Genomic DNA, 17,329 nt, shown 5'->3' on the forward strand with positions numbered 1-17,329 from the left:
ATCTGAGAAATTATTTCCTTCTCCAAATTTAACATCTCAATCAGTATCTCAGGAGATTCAGGTGAGCTTCACTGCTTAAAACAGCAGTGTTAAACCAAAACAGGTTTGATCCACTTTCTTCTGCTAGTGAGGTTAAAGATTATAACTAAAGAATCAATAGGACCTCGCTACACCTAAACAGGACTTTTTACACTATTCGATAGGCAGCTTAAAATTCAAAACATTTCATGGACCATAAAACATTTTTTTATTTGAAAAATTATAAATGATTTAATTTATTATTGGAATCATTTGAATGCATCTTACCACATTGAAGATTACATTGTTCAAACAATTCTAAGGGAATTTCTTAGTTCAACTCTGTACTCTGATATAAGAACAACTAATAATGTTCTGAGAAGACCTCAAACGGGCTTATTCCAGTAGAGAGAGACAATGGTCTGTGATACAACTGTCAAAATGCTTTAAGTATCTCCCCTAGTTAATACTCTTGGTGTGATGAAACATGTGCCATCCAGGCCTTAGAAGAATAAAAAGGAACTTTGCAGAAGGAAGGAATATATTGTGTAATATCTCTTTGCACAGTTACAACAGAACAAAAAGTAAACTCTGGCATTAGGTCTAAATCCTGCCTTTCAAAATAACAACTGACCATCTGGAAACATATCACTAAAATGACATACTGAAATTAGTTTCACCACAAGCAGACTCATTTTCCTTAATATATAAATTTCTGCTCCTGACAGATCTCATAACAGATCTTTAAATTGTACTTTCACTAGCCCTCCCTAGAGCTCTTCCATAACTCTATGACACCAGATGATTATATCCTATAGTTATCCTACAGGGTGGATATGCATCTTAAAATGGAAGTTGGGTAATATGAGGCTAAAGGGCTTTGAGTTAAAGATAAAACCATGAATACATAAACTATTTCTATTCTAACACTGTACGTAATGTAAATCAAGAAAGGACAATATTGGCAGACCTGTTGAAAACTGAGACACTAATGTACTGTACAAGGTACCGAAGCTCTGGTGATATGACCGTTAAGCCTTGCTTTGAAATGTCCCTGCTCTCTCTAGCAGGCTTGAGAAAACAATTCTCTGCAGGAATTTTCCACAACTGATTAAACTGTCCAAGATTTCCAGTAAACCTTCTTTTGGCCAGAAGGTAACAAAATGATATGTTAGAAGTAGATCTGTGCTCCACCTACAGACTTTGTACTTAAATGCTTATTTTCAAACGCATGTTTTCAGAACCATCATCACTGCAGTGTAAAAAAACCCAACAATTAACCATGTAAGGTAGTAAACCATGGGCAATTAACACTTAGGAGCAGGAAATTACTCCATGAAGTCAAGTTACTTTCTAGGTAAACAAAATACGCCAAACTGATTTACTGAAGTATATTAATCAGTTGTATGAGAAGTTTCTTAAATTTAATTATACATGAAAAAAGATTCAAGAAACACAGACTAAGGTACTTCTCTAGACATAAATGGATTAGATATGTCTTCAGATACAGGAAGATATCCAACCTTCTGTAGTACCTTGGAAATAATAAATACAAGGTATCTTTATATATGTCGACACAAAACCCTCACACCACCTGTAACTGTAATGAATAACCTGTTCTAGCATGTTGTACCTGAAAACCACTCAACTGTAATTTCACACTTCAGTTTTACCTCTTCTCATTAATTAAAGCTTATGCTCAATTTAGCCATGCCATTAACCATGCCATTCAACAGACCCTAAGTCATTACTGCTCCTTCATGATACTTGGTTATGATAAAAGGACAGGACCAACAACAACAATATTAAAACCAATGAAAATCAAAACTGCACAAATTGAATTACGTACAATAATCAACAAGTCAAAATATATGGGATAGAAAAGTCGCAAAACAAGTTTGGTGTTAAGTTTATTACAGTTCATGCAAATAACGTATTGTCCAAGAGAAACAAGAAGAGACTGTGACTCAATAATGATGAAAATAAGCGATCTTCAACTCACAACAGTCTTGAAATACTGCTGATCTTTATAACACTAAAAACCTTAAGCAGCACTGCTTTAATTCAAAATATACTCTTCTGCTAAGTGTACCCTCACAGCATCAAATTAAGCTATATACCAACTTGAGAGAACCTTGGAGAAACCTATTTCAGAGTCATCATTAAAAAATAATTACCAAATATTTTGCAACTAAGAAAGTGAGCAAGTATAAGAAACTGAAATTTAGGCTTTCTCAAAAACTCAGCTGGTGAGATAATTGTTTACCACCTGATCAGATACTGGAGAAAAGTGCATCACCCTAATTTTTGCTGAACTCCTCCTATATGTAACATTCCCTGGAGATCCTTTGCCATAAAAAGTGGCATACAAATGTTAGAACATTTTTTAACTTGAATGCAGAAGGGATAAAAGAACAACTGAGCTCTTAAAAAGTTACAGCAAGACTTCAGTCAAACAAGACCTGAGTTCACCTTTGTCATCTCTGTCCATTTGCATTTTAACTGCAAGGTCTGATAGCTAATATGCCTTTAAGTCTAGATGAGTTCAGTAAAACTCTTGGTCGAAAGGTTTTGGAAGCACTGGAATTTTGCATATACGGGGCAGTTAAAAGGCAAATTCATTCTTGGAGAAAGACTGTGAAACCAGGGAATTCTCCTGAGAAACCAAACATACTGACTCTGACAACCAAAGATATTGCGATACAAGATCAATAATATCTCAGTTTTTTATTAACAGAATAACAACACTTTCATAGTTGTTAATAAGTAAAATAGTGGAAACGCATAAGTATTTGGTTTCTGCTCTCAAATTGTGGCAAAACGTTGGTTTTGTTTTCTTTAATGTAATTTAATCTGAATCTGGAGCACATTGTAATTACATATTTAAATATTTCAAAAGCGTTATTTTAATACTGCTTTCGAAACGTAATTTCCATCTGAGCTATAAGAGTACTCCATCTAGCAGTAGGTGTAAAGCCCTCAAACTTGTGAATTGTAATTTGTGGAGTTAAAAAAAAAAGAGATCAATCCAAAGAATACGACACTCAAAAAACATTCTGTTCACAGATGATAGCCTATTACAAGATGACAAATATTGCATGTTTTATGTCATCAACAGTGCTATTTTACACACTAGAAGAAAACATAAATAAAAACCTTTATAAGAAACTTACATCTTGTTCCAGAAAATTAATTATGAAAATTCACAGTATTTCTGAATTAAATGATAAGCATGTCAGATCCCTTGATAAATCATTTAAGAAAAATCAACAGCCATAAAAATTCTGCAATTATGTCTTTCTTAATGTCCGGCCTTTAGGCATTTTTTTCATTCTGAGTTCAATGTGATCAATGAGGTCCGGTTGCTACTAAACTGTAATGTGTCCACCTTGAAGAGGTAGTTTCTGTACAAAGTGGGTAAGGCTAACTTTATAAACCTGAATGTGTATTAAAGAAGGAACTCTTTTCTTTTGAAAATATAAGAAACACATTTTATGATAACATTTCAAGAACCATTTTCCTAGCACTACAGCAAATGTGTCAACACGGCAATGTCAAGAAAAATGAAATGGACAGAATAGGAGACAATACAACAACCAGACTGAAGAAAACTAATAGAATGCAACAATTTCAATCCAATTAATTTGCCAATCAATTTCAATTTTCATGCAGAAGCCTTTTAAACTTACCTTTGGTCATTTCTGTTTTCCAGTTAAAAATACTAAAATTCTTCTACTTACAAAATAAAGTGGACTGCTTTTCTCTTAACATCAGAGCTACTACTGTGGGCTTTGTCAAGTCAGTCCTTTAAAGTGCAGTTATAGTTGATGGCGATGTCTAGTATTAGAAGAATGAAATATCTATACAGATATTATTTTCAATTGAATAGAGATGTAGCACTGTATAATTACAAGATTGTATGATTTTTTAAATATACTGTGTAATAATAATAAACACTCTAAACCAAAGGTTGCAATGAATAACAGTTGTTAGAACTCAAGGAGTGCTTGAGAAAAAGAAACAAAACAAAGAAAAAGAAGAGGTCTTCTCTTGCATCACAACTGTATCTTACGCAACAATACATTTAATGTAACTAATTATGTAAATATCTGGGATAAAAGAAACTTAATGCAGCAGGTTAGGCAGCAGTGTGGAGCAGTATTTAGGGCTCTGAATTCTGAATGGGAGGATCTTTGCTTCCAAACCCAGGTAGGATGCTGCTGTGGTACCCTTGAGCAAGGTACTTCATTCAAATTGCTCAAGAAAACAGCCGGCTGTGTAAACGGGGTCTCCAGGTTGTCACTGTAAACTAACTCGCCTTGTTCAATTAAATACCAGGAGCCAGCCGAGTCTCCAACAAATGTCTGCCCTCTTCCAAACCTCTGTACAGTAAAAGAAGTATGAAGAATCGAAGCACTGCTTCAAACTAAACTTGAGTTTGTCTGAAATGCATCCAGAGTGAATAACCTCTAAGGATAATCATCCTTGGGCATATTTTTAATTACTTTCCAAAGATATGCAGGCAGTCCTACCACTCAAATATGCCTTTTAACCACTGAAAATAAAGGTTCATCATGAGAGTTTGCTTGCAATAGGAGAACAGACAGATTGATTCCATCATATTATGCTACATAAAAAAAAAAACTTTGCAATTACATCTTTTCAGACCATCAGGAGCTATGAGAGAACACTTTCCACAGAGATGCCCCCATCAAGACATTTTCCCTTGGACTTTACCTCGGATTTCTGCGAACAGCTCTGGGCCAATTTATTTTGGATAATGAGAACTCCCAATGACACAATCCCCCATTGCTACTCTGTAGATTCCTGTGGCCAAGTTGCATAAAGCGCCTTTCTGTTCCTTTAAACCCGCTTAAGTTTAAAGGTGTTGCCCAGAGCTGCTGAACACACGTCAGTTAACAAAAACGAATCCATGTTTAACTTCTAAGGTGGTACCCGACACGTGTGGTGTTTCGTGGAGCCAGTTCCCAGCTCTTGGACGACCACCATTCCTGCCCTTACCTGTTTTGGGATCCACGTCGGTCTGTAAGTGGGGAGGAGGGTTCCCTGGCGTAAAGTGTTCATTGCTGTACGTGATCAGGGGCGTGAGCGGATGCACATGATGAGGGTGCTGCACTACGGGCACTTTGTTAGACTGCAAGAGAGGGGAGAAACAAGATCAGCTGTGAAGGCTTCAGCCACTGGCGCAAGCACTACAGATTAAACAAATGGGCAGGGGCACTGCAGATTGTGAGCAGAGAAAAGAAAACTGTGATCCTGAGCCACCTGACCGCACTAATCATATACACCGTTTTCAAAATGAAAAAAATGTGGCTAAAATTGTAGGAAGCTTGCAAAAAAACAGTTAGAACCAAGTGCGAGATTGCCATATATTCTCCAGCAGCAGTCGGAGATCTGCCTGCTTGGCAACGTTTAGGACATACGCTTGCAAATAATGTAGCCCAGTTAAATCACTTGCAATCAATGAAAATAATAAAATAATGCTGTATACAAGACAAGGTTTCTTCAGCCAGAATGCTCTTACTCAACCGTAGAGAAGCGTGAGGTGTGAAACGCAAACTGAGCTCTGACCAATGTAAGGAAAAAAAAATAAAGGATGAGTTCAGTTTTGCGATTCAATGTGCAGATTTGCTACACCTCTTAAGCAATCACCTCCCTGGCCTGCATTATAAAAGAAAATATAATTTCAACATTTGCTAAATTGGTCTCAGCAATGTAATCTACTCTTTGTGTTGATAAGTGGCAAAGGCCTTTTTCAATTATCTAAGATTACGGTTTAACAGGGAGTACTGAACCATAACACGGCTTTATACAACTGCAAGATTCCTATATTCCCAGCAGAGGACTTTGACTGAAGCTCTGCAGTAAGGAAATTTAACCAGATTAGGCCACGGCATGGATTAAAAAGGCCAGGAGTAGGTGATGGATGGATTAGAGTCGGGTTTCATTTCAGAAAGTGTCTTTATTTTCTTTTATCTCTACAAGCTCAAGCTAAGACTGGCAGTTCCTAATCAGAATCACAGCAAATGTCTAAACAGCATTAAAATGGTAGCTACATTTGAAGAGTCGGTTGAAAAGATATGCTGTACATAATAAAAGTTTTTTTTTGTCTTCTTTGGCCATTGAATGGTAATTTCAAGCACAATGCCTTGTCAAGGACTCAAGAGCTCCTAACTGCAAAATTTCTTGTCAGTTTTTGACTGAAACAGCTTTGAAACAAGGATAGCTGTTGTCTTGGAAAATAATCTGTGTAGCATCCCCCTTCATTGTGTAGATCACCAAAAGAGAAGGGAGGACTGATTCTGAAAGCATTGAATTTTCCGCTTCATTTCATTATGAACAGCATGGCATAAGTAACATAAATATAGGTATATGAAGTTTGTATCGATCAATTGTTTAAAATGGTCATGTTTAAGAACAATTGAACTGCAGCAAACAAACTAAATAGCGCCACCAGAAAATGTTATACATCTATTGCCTATTGTCCCACATTCCTCAACCATTTCCTAGGTATGGAAAACAAAGGCTGATGGCCTATATAATGTTGAAATACAGTAAGCAGAGTCCCTCTCTTTGCAAAAAACTACCAAGAACGTAGATTACACTGACCACCTTTTTCTGCAGCCCATCTAGTTTCTGACAGATTAACCTCTAGAGAAGAACTACTCCATTTAAATCTCTCAATCTGTGAGAGAATGAACAGACATTTGCCAACGGACTTGCTTCTCCGGGCAGTAAACATGGATCATGGAAACCACCCAGTGACAGAATCGAATGACACCCATCTGCATGTGTGTGATACATCAGCAACAGCAGCTCTTTAAAAAAGCTACAAAAAAAATACACCACATATAACAGTTACTACATTCCAATATTAAGACTTCTGGCAAAATGAAACCCCTGTTTTGGGGGTACCTGGTATCTTGAAGAGGAATTTAAATGTGAAAACCTAAAAAGTCTATAGAAAAGAGGAAAGGAAAAAAAATCAAGGTGTTTCCCTATTTTAGCCCGTCTTGAAATCCAGTCAAGAATAAAAGAAGCTTTGACAGCTGTCAAACATGCCTGACAAGTCAGCCACTAAGTGTGAGTGCTGGCAGCACAACGCTGCCTGTTCTCCTCTGGTAATGATGTGAAAGAATGTTGTCAATTCCCCCCTTTTGAAAGCTTTAGTAAACCATTTAAATTAGTTCTTTTGTCAGGTTTTCTATTCAGAAACCATCCAAAAGGCCATCTAGTATATATACTGTATGTGCATTTTTTTTAACAAGTCAGCGACCTGCAATACGCAAGTATCCAAGCAATGATTTACAACCCAGCTCCCTAACGGTTTATGTGCCTTTTAAAATAAGGTTAGATAAACAATATCTAGTTGCACAGTTTATTTTTCTTTTGAGCAACACACTGCCACTATAAGCTAAGTATACACTGCACACAAGTATTTCTCGTTCATTTTCTCTTGGGAAGAAAAGATTTTAATAGCCCTAGTTCATGAGGACCGGACCGAGTATATAAATACGTACATTTTGTAATCCCCTGTTTTTTTCCAGTTATTGCCTTATCTTTTTTATTCAGTGACAAATCTGATCCTGAGATACCAAATTAAGAAATCCAAAAAGCAACCGCCAAACAACAGGTCAGGGGAGAGTGTATCATACTGCTCCTCAGTGCTGTACTACAATATAGAATGAAAAGGGAAGGCTTGGTATATGCTTCGCTATGGGTAGATACAGTCAATTCTACCCTACCATGTTCCCTCTGCCTCTCTACTGCTACACTGTGACCCCTGAAGAGCACTTAATCAAGATCCACAAGCTAGCAACACAAAACAACCCCCCCCTCCCCCACCATCAAAACATTCACGGTGTGGAATGTGGCAAGCCCAAGCCTTACTGAGCACTTGTACCCCTGCAATGGACCACATCTTTTTCTCCTGCCTGCTAGCCCTGAATTGTACGAAGGGAAACCAAGAGGAATGAAAGCCTGCTATTCACCTCGGAGGCTATTATCAGAGACAGTGGAAACTAAATAAAGACCACAGGGTCTCCCGGCTTCCCTCCACTCCTCTCTTCAGCGTAATGCCACCCCCTAACCCATGCACATTCTCTCCAGCCAGGCTGCAGACGGGGCCTGAACAGTGCTTCTGTGAGCTCACAAGCACAGTAAAACAATTGATGCACAGAGGAAAGCTTGCTGGCTCTCTTGGTTTTACTTTATCCTTTAGATATCAAGACACCAGGCAAAAAGCTACTCCTACTTTGAATTGCAGTTAATATTCAGAAGACTTACTGTACAGATTTGAAATCTACGTCACATCTTACCACTAAGTTCTTGTGTTACCCCGTTGTAGACAGTAATTCTAAGGTTCCACAGAAGGTATGAAACAATCTGGATCTTAATGTTTGCCAAAGCACTTTTGTATCTATGCATACAGATAATCCTGTATACAGAATTAAAACCCTAATTGGTGGCATTCATACAATAGTCACGTGAAGCAGTTCTATATTACTAAAAATGTACCTGAAAAAATGAAAAAAAGAGCCAGCAGATCAACTAGAATAGAAAAGGTGAATTCCCAGATGAAGAACAAACATTCTACATTTCAAAGCAACTAGAAACTTGCAAACCAATCACAAAACAAAACTGGACAGATCCCCAACAATTCCTAAATCTAGAACCAGAAGACAGTGTACACACAGAAGATGTGGTAACCTAGTCGAGCGAAGTAAACTTTTGTTTTAAGAATCTAAATGATTTCCTTAGGGACAAACTTGAAATTAATTCCTTTATTCACCCAAATCTTCCCCCACAAAAAAATCACCCTAAAAGACTTCACACTTGACTAGACATTTTTTCCTAAACCCTACTTTTTGAAAACCTGCTTAAAACAGAGCCCAGCACTCTTTCACAGTATAATGTGGCTTCAGTTGTGTCGAAGGTTCTGCCCAGCGCTAACTGCCCCATTGTTGCTTTGGACAAGGCCTTCTTTCACGGACTAAAACTCTTCTCACTCTGAAAAAAAATGGACTTCTTTTTTTACACTATTTAACACAAATGATGACAGAGGTGCTAATACAATGTTGTCCCCAGACAATACCTCAGGACTGTGTGAAACACAAAACCCACTCCAGTAAAACTCCCACATATTTCCATTCTTGATGTAAAAAAAAAAAGATTACTTCCTGGCTATGGAATTCTCAATACCTTCCAGCCACCCCCCTCACCCCCCAACTTAAAAACAGAAAAGACCAACCTAATGGCCTGAGCTCCCTAACCCTTCAGGAATCCCAGCTTCAAGCCTTACCACACACATACTGCATTGTTGTTGTTGTTTTTTTGAGTGTAAAGTAGTTCCTGTGTCAGCCTATTCAAAATTACAACAGCTGCATGACGGCCATTTTTTCCCCAAAGCTAATTGGGACTGAGAAACAAAACCTTCATACAATAAGCATGATTTATAAGAAACATTCAGTTTCTAAAATGTGACCTATGTTAATTCTGATATAATGATGAACACCTTAAATAGGAGTTTTTGTTTTTAGTAGGGTCCAGATCTGCATCTGGAGTATATTTTGTGACTACAGTGATGCAATACTGCACACGGATTCTTCTTAACATTGTGATACAAACTGTTTAATCCAACATGTAAATAGTTTTGGAGAAAGACTTGCTGAACACTGTGAATCCTGTCTCTAGCTCTAGAAAAAATGAACAACCTGCTTGGTCGCAAAACTGAGCACTGACACACCAAACCACAAATCGCTGCAAGTTCTGTGTGTGGCTGTAATTTTAGTAATGCCATTAAGCAGAATGTCATTTCATTAATCGTAATTGACAGTTTCTAAGCTGGGTCATGGGGGTCCTTGCCCTCACATTGTAATCTCACAATAAGCTGAGCTCTCATCATGAAGTGAGTGTATGTTTGGCCAGACAATGAAGAGGTTAATTCATCTCGGTGCTTGGTCAACCTAAAAAGGTTAAAGCACCTTTATTCCTGATTGCAGCAGTAGTGACAGACATAGCAATAACACCTTTTTCTTCTGGTCTGTGCAGTAAACAATGATTATTGCTGCATTAAATAATAGTCCCGACATTAAAAACCTGCATGTTGCATTAATGTATTTACATGTTTTGGGTACTTTAGGGAAACGGGAAAAAAAAGAAAATTAATTAATTAGGGTTTATTAAAAACACTGCTAACTTGTTGGTCTACATTGTCCCACTCTGAACTAAAGTAAGGAAAGCCGAAAAATGTCTGAATACAGAGAAAATATGCCTTTAGAAACGCAATATTAAACAGAACCATAGAAGTTCCCTTTTCATTTATGCTTTGTGGCACCTCACTGAGCAATTTAAACACTAAATATGAAGGTTGTGACCTCCGGTACCCTCAGGGTCAGTGCGTATCTCCGTGCTTTATATCATGATATGATGATATGTCACCACTGCTCCCCATCTCTAATGAGCTGTATTGTGTACACGAGATGGTTCAGGGAGGAAGTGACCTGACAGGCCAGTGATGGATAGGGGTTCTCAGGTTGACAAATTCCAGCGCGAGCAGAAAGCTGCCAAACATGTGAACCGATAAACAGCAGCGCCAGGGGCTTACATCCAAGTATTCATTCTGACAAAATGCAGAAATCGCATATGTGGTGTATATCCGTGTGTGTGTTAGTGCATTCAAGGGAGAGAAATCCATGACCATAATACTCCCAGCGTCCCCCACTCGCACCATATGTCTTTCCAAAAGGCAGATTATATACAATACTGAGCAATGTTCAAGGCAACCAGAACGATATTTCTCAACTTTCCTTGGTGTTATCAAAATCAGTTTAATAAAGAAAGTAGAATTATTGTTACTTTAAGCGTCAGGAGTTAAAAAGCTTTCGACCTGAAGCTCATTTTTGTTAAACCATAAAACTGGCAGTATTTCTAAATAAGGATCTTTAAAATTTGCGTGTTTAAGCCACATTTACCAGAAATAAATACCAACACAAAAAGATTTGATGAATGAAATAATACAGGCCTGCTTTCCCCCATATGGACTGTTCTCATGAGTAACTAACCTTCAACAAACGGCCTCCTGCAAGACCATGCATGAATATTTCCACGTTAGGCCTCGTAATTGTTAGGCTCAATTACTTCAATTTACTTATGCAGAGCATCACAGGACAAAATAGGGGGGAGAGACGGAGCACGTGGAGATAATCAGGTCATGAAACAGTGATGTCATCGCCACAAAACCTGCAAGTGATCAGCCATCAAATTGGAAACTTTGCTGGAAAAAAGCCCCGGGCAAAATTTTAGCTGCAAGGCCTTGTGAAATTCCAGTGTCGCAGTCAAATTTTTTTCAAAAGTAATTGCCTTTTTAATTTTATTTTTCAACTGTTTGTAGGGAAGATCAAACCGAATATACATCCAAAATATATATACAAAATTGACAAATAACACCATGTAATATTTGACTTCCTTGGCGCGCCCACGCCAGAAGAAACTCACTAAAATAACAGCAAATAATAAGAGAAATCCAGATAAAAATGTGTTTAAATTTTAACACAGAAACACAGCACAAATATGTTATAACCTGATACCTCAAATGCTCTATAAAATAATTTTTAAAACCTTATTGATTAAATTTAGTTTTTATCTGCCACACTCAATATACAATATATAAAAACTGACATTAATTGAGATGATTAAAAAATGTCTTTTCACAGGATCCATAATATCTCCATATGTAAGACACACATACAGAGAATAAAACTATTGCAAATGAATAAAAAAAACTGAATCTAATTTGCCACAGGTTAAATTAATATAAAATGAAGAAAAGTCGCATACATTTTGACAAATGGCAAAAAATCCCAAAACCTTTTAAAAGACCTGTGTTTGTCTTCTGTACAAATTTGATAGAAACAGTATCGCAAGTACAGCAGTCCTTAATGTCATTTGAGGAGCAGGAGAGGGGTCATACTTTCATATTCTAATAACCCCAAACAAACTTCTAATGTAATGTCACAACCCTTTTAGTTTTGAATTAGTTTTATGCAAGATGAACTTCCGTGGTACAAATCAACCATTGTTTGTGTGCAAACCTCAGTAAATGATAAAACCTGAGGTTTGATGATAAGTTGGTGCACTTCTGTATGCAAATGTAGAGTACAGATCTTGCTGGTGGTTGAATTCTGTAAAGACAGAGTTTCACAATGAGCCCCGTTTCTAACAAATCATTTCAGTTCCAATCATTATTTCTATTTGGAAAAAAAAAAGAAAATCAGGGAGCTCTTTGCTCTAGGGAGAAGAGTATATTTAAAAGTTAATCTATTCACTTTATTGTAATGACAAGCTTGTTTCTGTGATCAGAGGAGTGATTTCAAAATTTCTGGGCCAAAGTCTTCCATTTTATTGGCATGTATTACTGTTTTCTTTGTAAAAGCTAAAACAATAAAGAAAAGTTCCAAAACCTATTTTTGTATTGCCGCTTGCTGAAATAATCCCTGAAATTTTGTCTTTCATTGTTTCCAATTAAACTAATGCAGAACAAATAAATGAAAGTTAACAGAAAACAAAAATGTATTATATTCTGCAACATTATTTGTGAGCGCACAGTTTTTTTCTGCTCCATAAGAGACAGAAAAACATCAGCGTAGTTCTCATTTCGGAAAGACTAAAAGGACAGGGACGTTAACTGTTTTCAGAGGGTATGATCTGATAGAACATGATGATACTTTGTACAGTGTGTGATGTACACATGGATGAAACCTTAACACAGGCACTCAGACATCTAAGAATGGAAGGTGTTAGTTAAACTGCATCACCAGACCCTAAAGCTAAATGGCTCAACCTCAAGATTGAGGTTTCACTCAAGAGTGCAATGTCTTCGGGTTCTTTCCAAGATTTCACTCAGGCTTGTTTACAATAAAAGAAACTGACAGACACAAAGGGCAGTGCGATCTAAACATTGGCGTAATTTTAGATACTGTACATGAAGGTGGGACAAGCTCTTTGAGCACATTTCCTGCCGCAAAGCTTCAGAAGGGATGGAATAGGAAAAGAAAAATTACATGATGCAGCAGAGCTTCGTTTTTTGTTTGCTTTTAAATTCACTCTAAAATACAATCAGTTTCATAGTTTGCATTTATATTCCAAAAAATAAGTTTAAATTTTGAATTCTACAAAGGTTCATCTAAATCCACATATTTCTCTTATGCAGATACAGATTTTAACTTGAAGATTTTAAACATTTTAGCTTGAAATTGTGCAGACTGTCGAAAGCAAAAAATATGCACTGGAAGTGGGAAATAATTTTTGTGGGAAAAGTGAAAAAAACAAACAGAAAACGAGTGTCACATCTGGCAAGAACAAGAAGGCAGATCTTTATCCAGGATGTTTTCTTTTTAACTTGTATGTTAAAAAAGAAAAAGTGATTAAAATAAATAATGGCTGATTTGAATAATATTAAAGTAACGCAATAATGTTTTCCTTTGTCAGGCGTGTGGGGGTCCTCCTTAAGAATAATATACTGTAATAGATGCTGAGAAAAAAAAACTAAATTGTTTCCCCGATATCAAAACATCTAACTACTTCATGCAAGTGTTCCTCCTAGCACAGCCACCTTTTTTAACAATCAATTAAAAATTAAAATATATGTATATATGCACTATCTGCAATACACCCCCCCACCCCACCCCCCAAAAATCGACATCCTACCACACATCGCACTGTAGCACAGAGGCAGATCAACTTAAAGAAAAAAGGGAAGGAAAAAAAAAACTGTCCAGATCTTTCAAGCTACTTTAAAGCAGTTGATAGAAGGTCACCTCCCGTGCTGTCCACTTTTATATCACTGGTATTCACGAGTATAAACCATCTGATACGAAGTTCAACGGTCACAGAAGAGAGGTAACAAAAAACCTGCTACTCACCCAGCAATTGAGATTGAGATGCCAGCAGCCGATCTGCTGAAGTAAAGAGAAGCCAGAGGCAAGCGCTCCTCCTTTGCTACTCAGCTCTTCCATTCCCACTAAGACAGCATCCCTCGGGTACATAACCGCTTTGTCTGCTCTTGTCTCTTAACCTTAAGAACTTTTTCCTCGCTGACTAGATGCCGAGTGGGCTTTTTTCCTTTCTTTTTCCCTTCTTCCCCACACAGCTTTTGTCTCTCAACCTCCCCCCCCTCAACACACACACACCACCTTTTCTCTCTTTTGTTTATCTTTTTCTTTTTTGGCTCAAAGTACTAAAAAAGTTGTCTCTCAAGATCAAGAGGTCTCCAGTTTTGTGGCCTGGCCTTTCGCGAACGCACAGAATCCTCCGACATCCTGGGCTCAAGACGCATCTCAATTCTGGTGCGGTTCCGCTCAAGGTGGAGAAGTTTGGAAGGGTAACCGGAAAAAAAAAAACCTCAGCTGCTTGTATTAGGGCAGTGTAGCACTAAACAACAAAACAAAAGAAAAATAAAAGTAGGAGTATTTTCTCCCAGCCAGGTATAAGACACCGACTTGTGTGGGCTTTGCGGTGCCTTTGGGCTGACAGTTCGAAGGCTACAACAAGGTGCAAGCAAGCAAGGCGACTGGAACAGAAAAAGACAAAGGGAAAAAAAAAGACAACAGCGTCCATAAAGAGAGCAAGATCAGCAAAGTGTAGCAAGTCACTTATCTGCAAGGCTGTCAATGTGCTCAGAACGCATTTCCTGGGGAAGGAGTGTCGTGAGAAAGGTATTTTTCTCTTGTCACTTTGACATGGATGTGACACCTACGTGGGGTCTTACAACTGGCTCTTGTTTTTCAGAATGAGAACGAATAGATGAAAAAAAAAAAAAGAATTTCGCACTTAACTCAGACTGACCTCTACCAGACAATGCAACTGCGGCTTTTTTCCCCCTTGCTTAACGTGGGTCGGCATTTGGGGTTGTGCTTTTATTTACCTACTGCTGTTTCTTTTATTTTTGGTTTATTGTACTTGAACTAATACCCCCGACGTTCATGCTAAAAGCTTTTTATCCCTTCCCATGCTGCCACACATTAAGAGCTTTCAAAATAACAGCCAATTGCTAGAAATATAGCCTTTTTTTCTTCAAAAACACAGGCATTTATAGAGAAAGGAGATGCACACTCAATTATTCATCATCAAATAATAGTATCGATTTCAAAAGGTAAATATGATTTGCTGAAAATGAGCATGTAATTTCTACTGACAAAGCTTTCCCAAAACAAGACAACTTTGCTAAGTGAAATCAGCTGTGAAACAGAAGTCATTTTTATTAACTGCGTGGTTTTTTGATTCAATTCAGTAAACAAAGGACCAGAAAAAATAAAATAATCGCTATCTCCTCTGAAACAATTCTTTTTCTTTTCAAATCCACTTTCAATACTCCTGAGAGAAGCATTCATATTTCCCACACAAACTTTTGAAGCTCCAAGGAGAACATTTGAGTCTTAACGTGGTTTTCATTTGGCTTTTCATTTTTTTTTAAGAGAACTGCAAGACAAAAACATTCAGAAAAAAAAAATGAAAAAAAATAACGTAAAAGGGTTTGGGGGTGGCAATGCAAAGAGGAAAAACAAACTAAAGCAACATTTCTGGGGTTTTTTTAGTCTTTTTTTTCTGTTCCCTGCACTTATCTGGCCTTCGCGTGCAAAGCGTCAGCCAGCAATCTTTAGGCCCTTAATACCAAAACAAAACCCTGAGAATTTCCTTTACATGCCAATAACAAAAGCTACAAGACTCCAGTTTGACAAGTAAAAAGCCCCAACAACGTAGCGGCTAATTGCCTTCCCTCCCTCTATTCACAGCCACCACCACACTCCAGCGGCTGCTTTTGTCACACGTGCAATTTCTTAAGTAAACTGCTAGTTCGCTTGCCGGTGATGGACAGTTCCCAATCATTTAGCAACAATGAAGTGCTAATAGTGTGGCCAACGGGATGGGCAGTTTCAGTGAGGAAAGCCTTCTCCTGGGCTTTTCTAAACACGAGGAAGTAACTGAGCAGAAAAAAAAGGGATAAGTGTCTGAAAAAGAGACAGCCAGGTTGAACTATGCAGACGGGAGCTCCATTCAGAGCCGTTCGTTCACGTAACTTTGAACTAACCAGAGAAGCGGCCAGTAGCAAAGTACAAAGAAACACACCTGCCAAAAGTCAGCCTGTTCAGCCTGAAGACGAACCTTGTTCATTGTATCTATCAGAGTCCAAAGAAACACGGAAGTACTTCCTGGCCAGCATATTACAGTAACTAAACGAAGGGGGAAAACCAGAACATGAACAAGTCTAAGAAATGATTTCTTTTTGTGTGAAATTCTCAAATTGGTTGCTTTCCTCATTTGAAATACAGCAAATCTAAGAGAAACTGAATTTCTTTTAAAAAAGAAAAAAGAGTTTCAAAGTATCGGTGCAGCAAAGAAATACCCAGAGAAACAAAAAAAAAAAGCATCAGATTATAGGAGGAAAATGTGAATTGCCATGCGAACTGCCCAAATAACAAAAGGCACAAGAGTTGCATTTCAAAAGCTGAAACTACATTCTTAAATTGAACATTAAAAAGTTTAGCGCCATTTTCCAAGAAAAAGAAACCCTTTACCCTTTGAAAAGTCTCAAGACTACTTCAGGGAAAACAGAAAATATATTATTTAACCAGAGAAAAGATGACCATGCAGACAGTACATTAACAAACCACAAACTGGTACTAATTAACCAGAAGTGAAACAGATCAGATAAAATATCAAAACTAAATATTCTCATAAATTTAGAAACTAATATATAAATATATGTTTTTAATTCAGCTGTTCTCACTAGGCTTGGAAAAGATATGAAGAAAAAAAAACTAACAACCAAAAAAAAAAGCTTAGCTTACCATTTACAACAGCTCTATTTGGGATGCTTCTCGGTTCTTGGTTAAAACAAGCATGCTGCCACTTGCTGTAGCAGACAGCCTACAAGATGCACATCACACTGTCATTGACTAATCCACTGGAGGGCAGCACCCTACCTACAGCAGCCTCCACCAGATTTCAGGAGACGATAACAAAAGCTGAGACAGGCACGCAGCAACATCAGGTCTTCCAAGGAAAGGATGCTCAAGCACCGTCCCATTCACAGAATTATCACGCTTGTTGGGAAAATTCACAATACCATACATCTTTCCCTGCTCATCATTATATCTCCTGTTTAGCCCCCTTTTGTGTCCGTATTTCTTTCTCAGACAAGTTGAATGAATAAAAGCCAGGACTTGCTTTCTGCAGCTTGGCGGACATAAAAATACTTGAGCCCCTTCTACAGAAGTTGCCCTAACGTGGC

The 17,329-nt window shown here is 37.7% G+C and overlaps 1 protein-coding gene across 36 annotated transcripts in view; it reads right to left on the reverse strand.

The window, feature by feature from the left end:
- Positions 1-17,329, reverse strand: part of tcf7l2 (transcription factor 7 like 2) — a 109,162-nt gene that overhangs the window by 19,206 nt on the left and 72,627 nt on the right. For 35 of the 36 annotated variants that reach the window (XM_015347528.2, XM_015347532.2, XM_015347533.2 and 32 more), the window contains one exon: positions 5,041-5,173. In XM_015347528.2, the coding sequence (XP_015203014.1) occupies positions 5,041-5,173 (133 nt within the window). Of the gene's footprint in view, positions 1-5,040; positions 5,174-13,961; positions 14,702-17,329 lie in introns of those variants that run through there. The other variant, XM_015347550.2, reaches the window with a different exon arrangement.

Source organism: Lepisosteus oculatus, chromosome 4, assembly GCF_040954835.1.
Source record: "Lepisosteus oculatus isolate fLepOcu1 chromosome 4, fLepOcu1.hap2, whole genome shotgun sequence".
In the NCBI taxonomy this organism is placed as follows: Eukaryota; Metazoa; Chordata; class Actinopteri; order Semionotiformes; family Lepisosteidae; genus Lepisosteus; species Lepisosteus oculatus.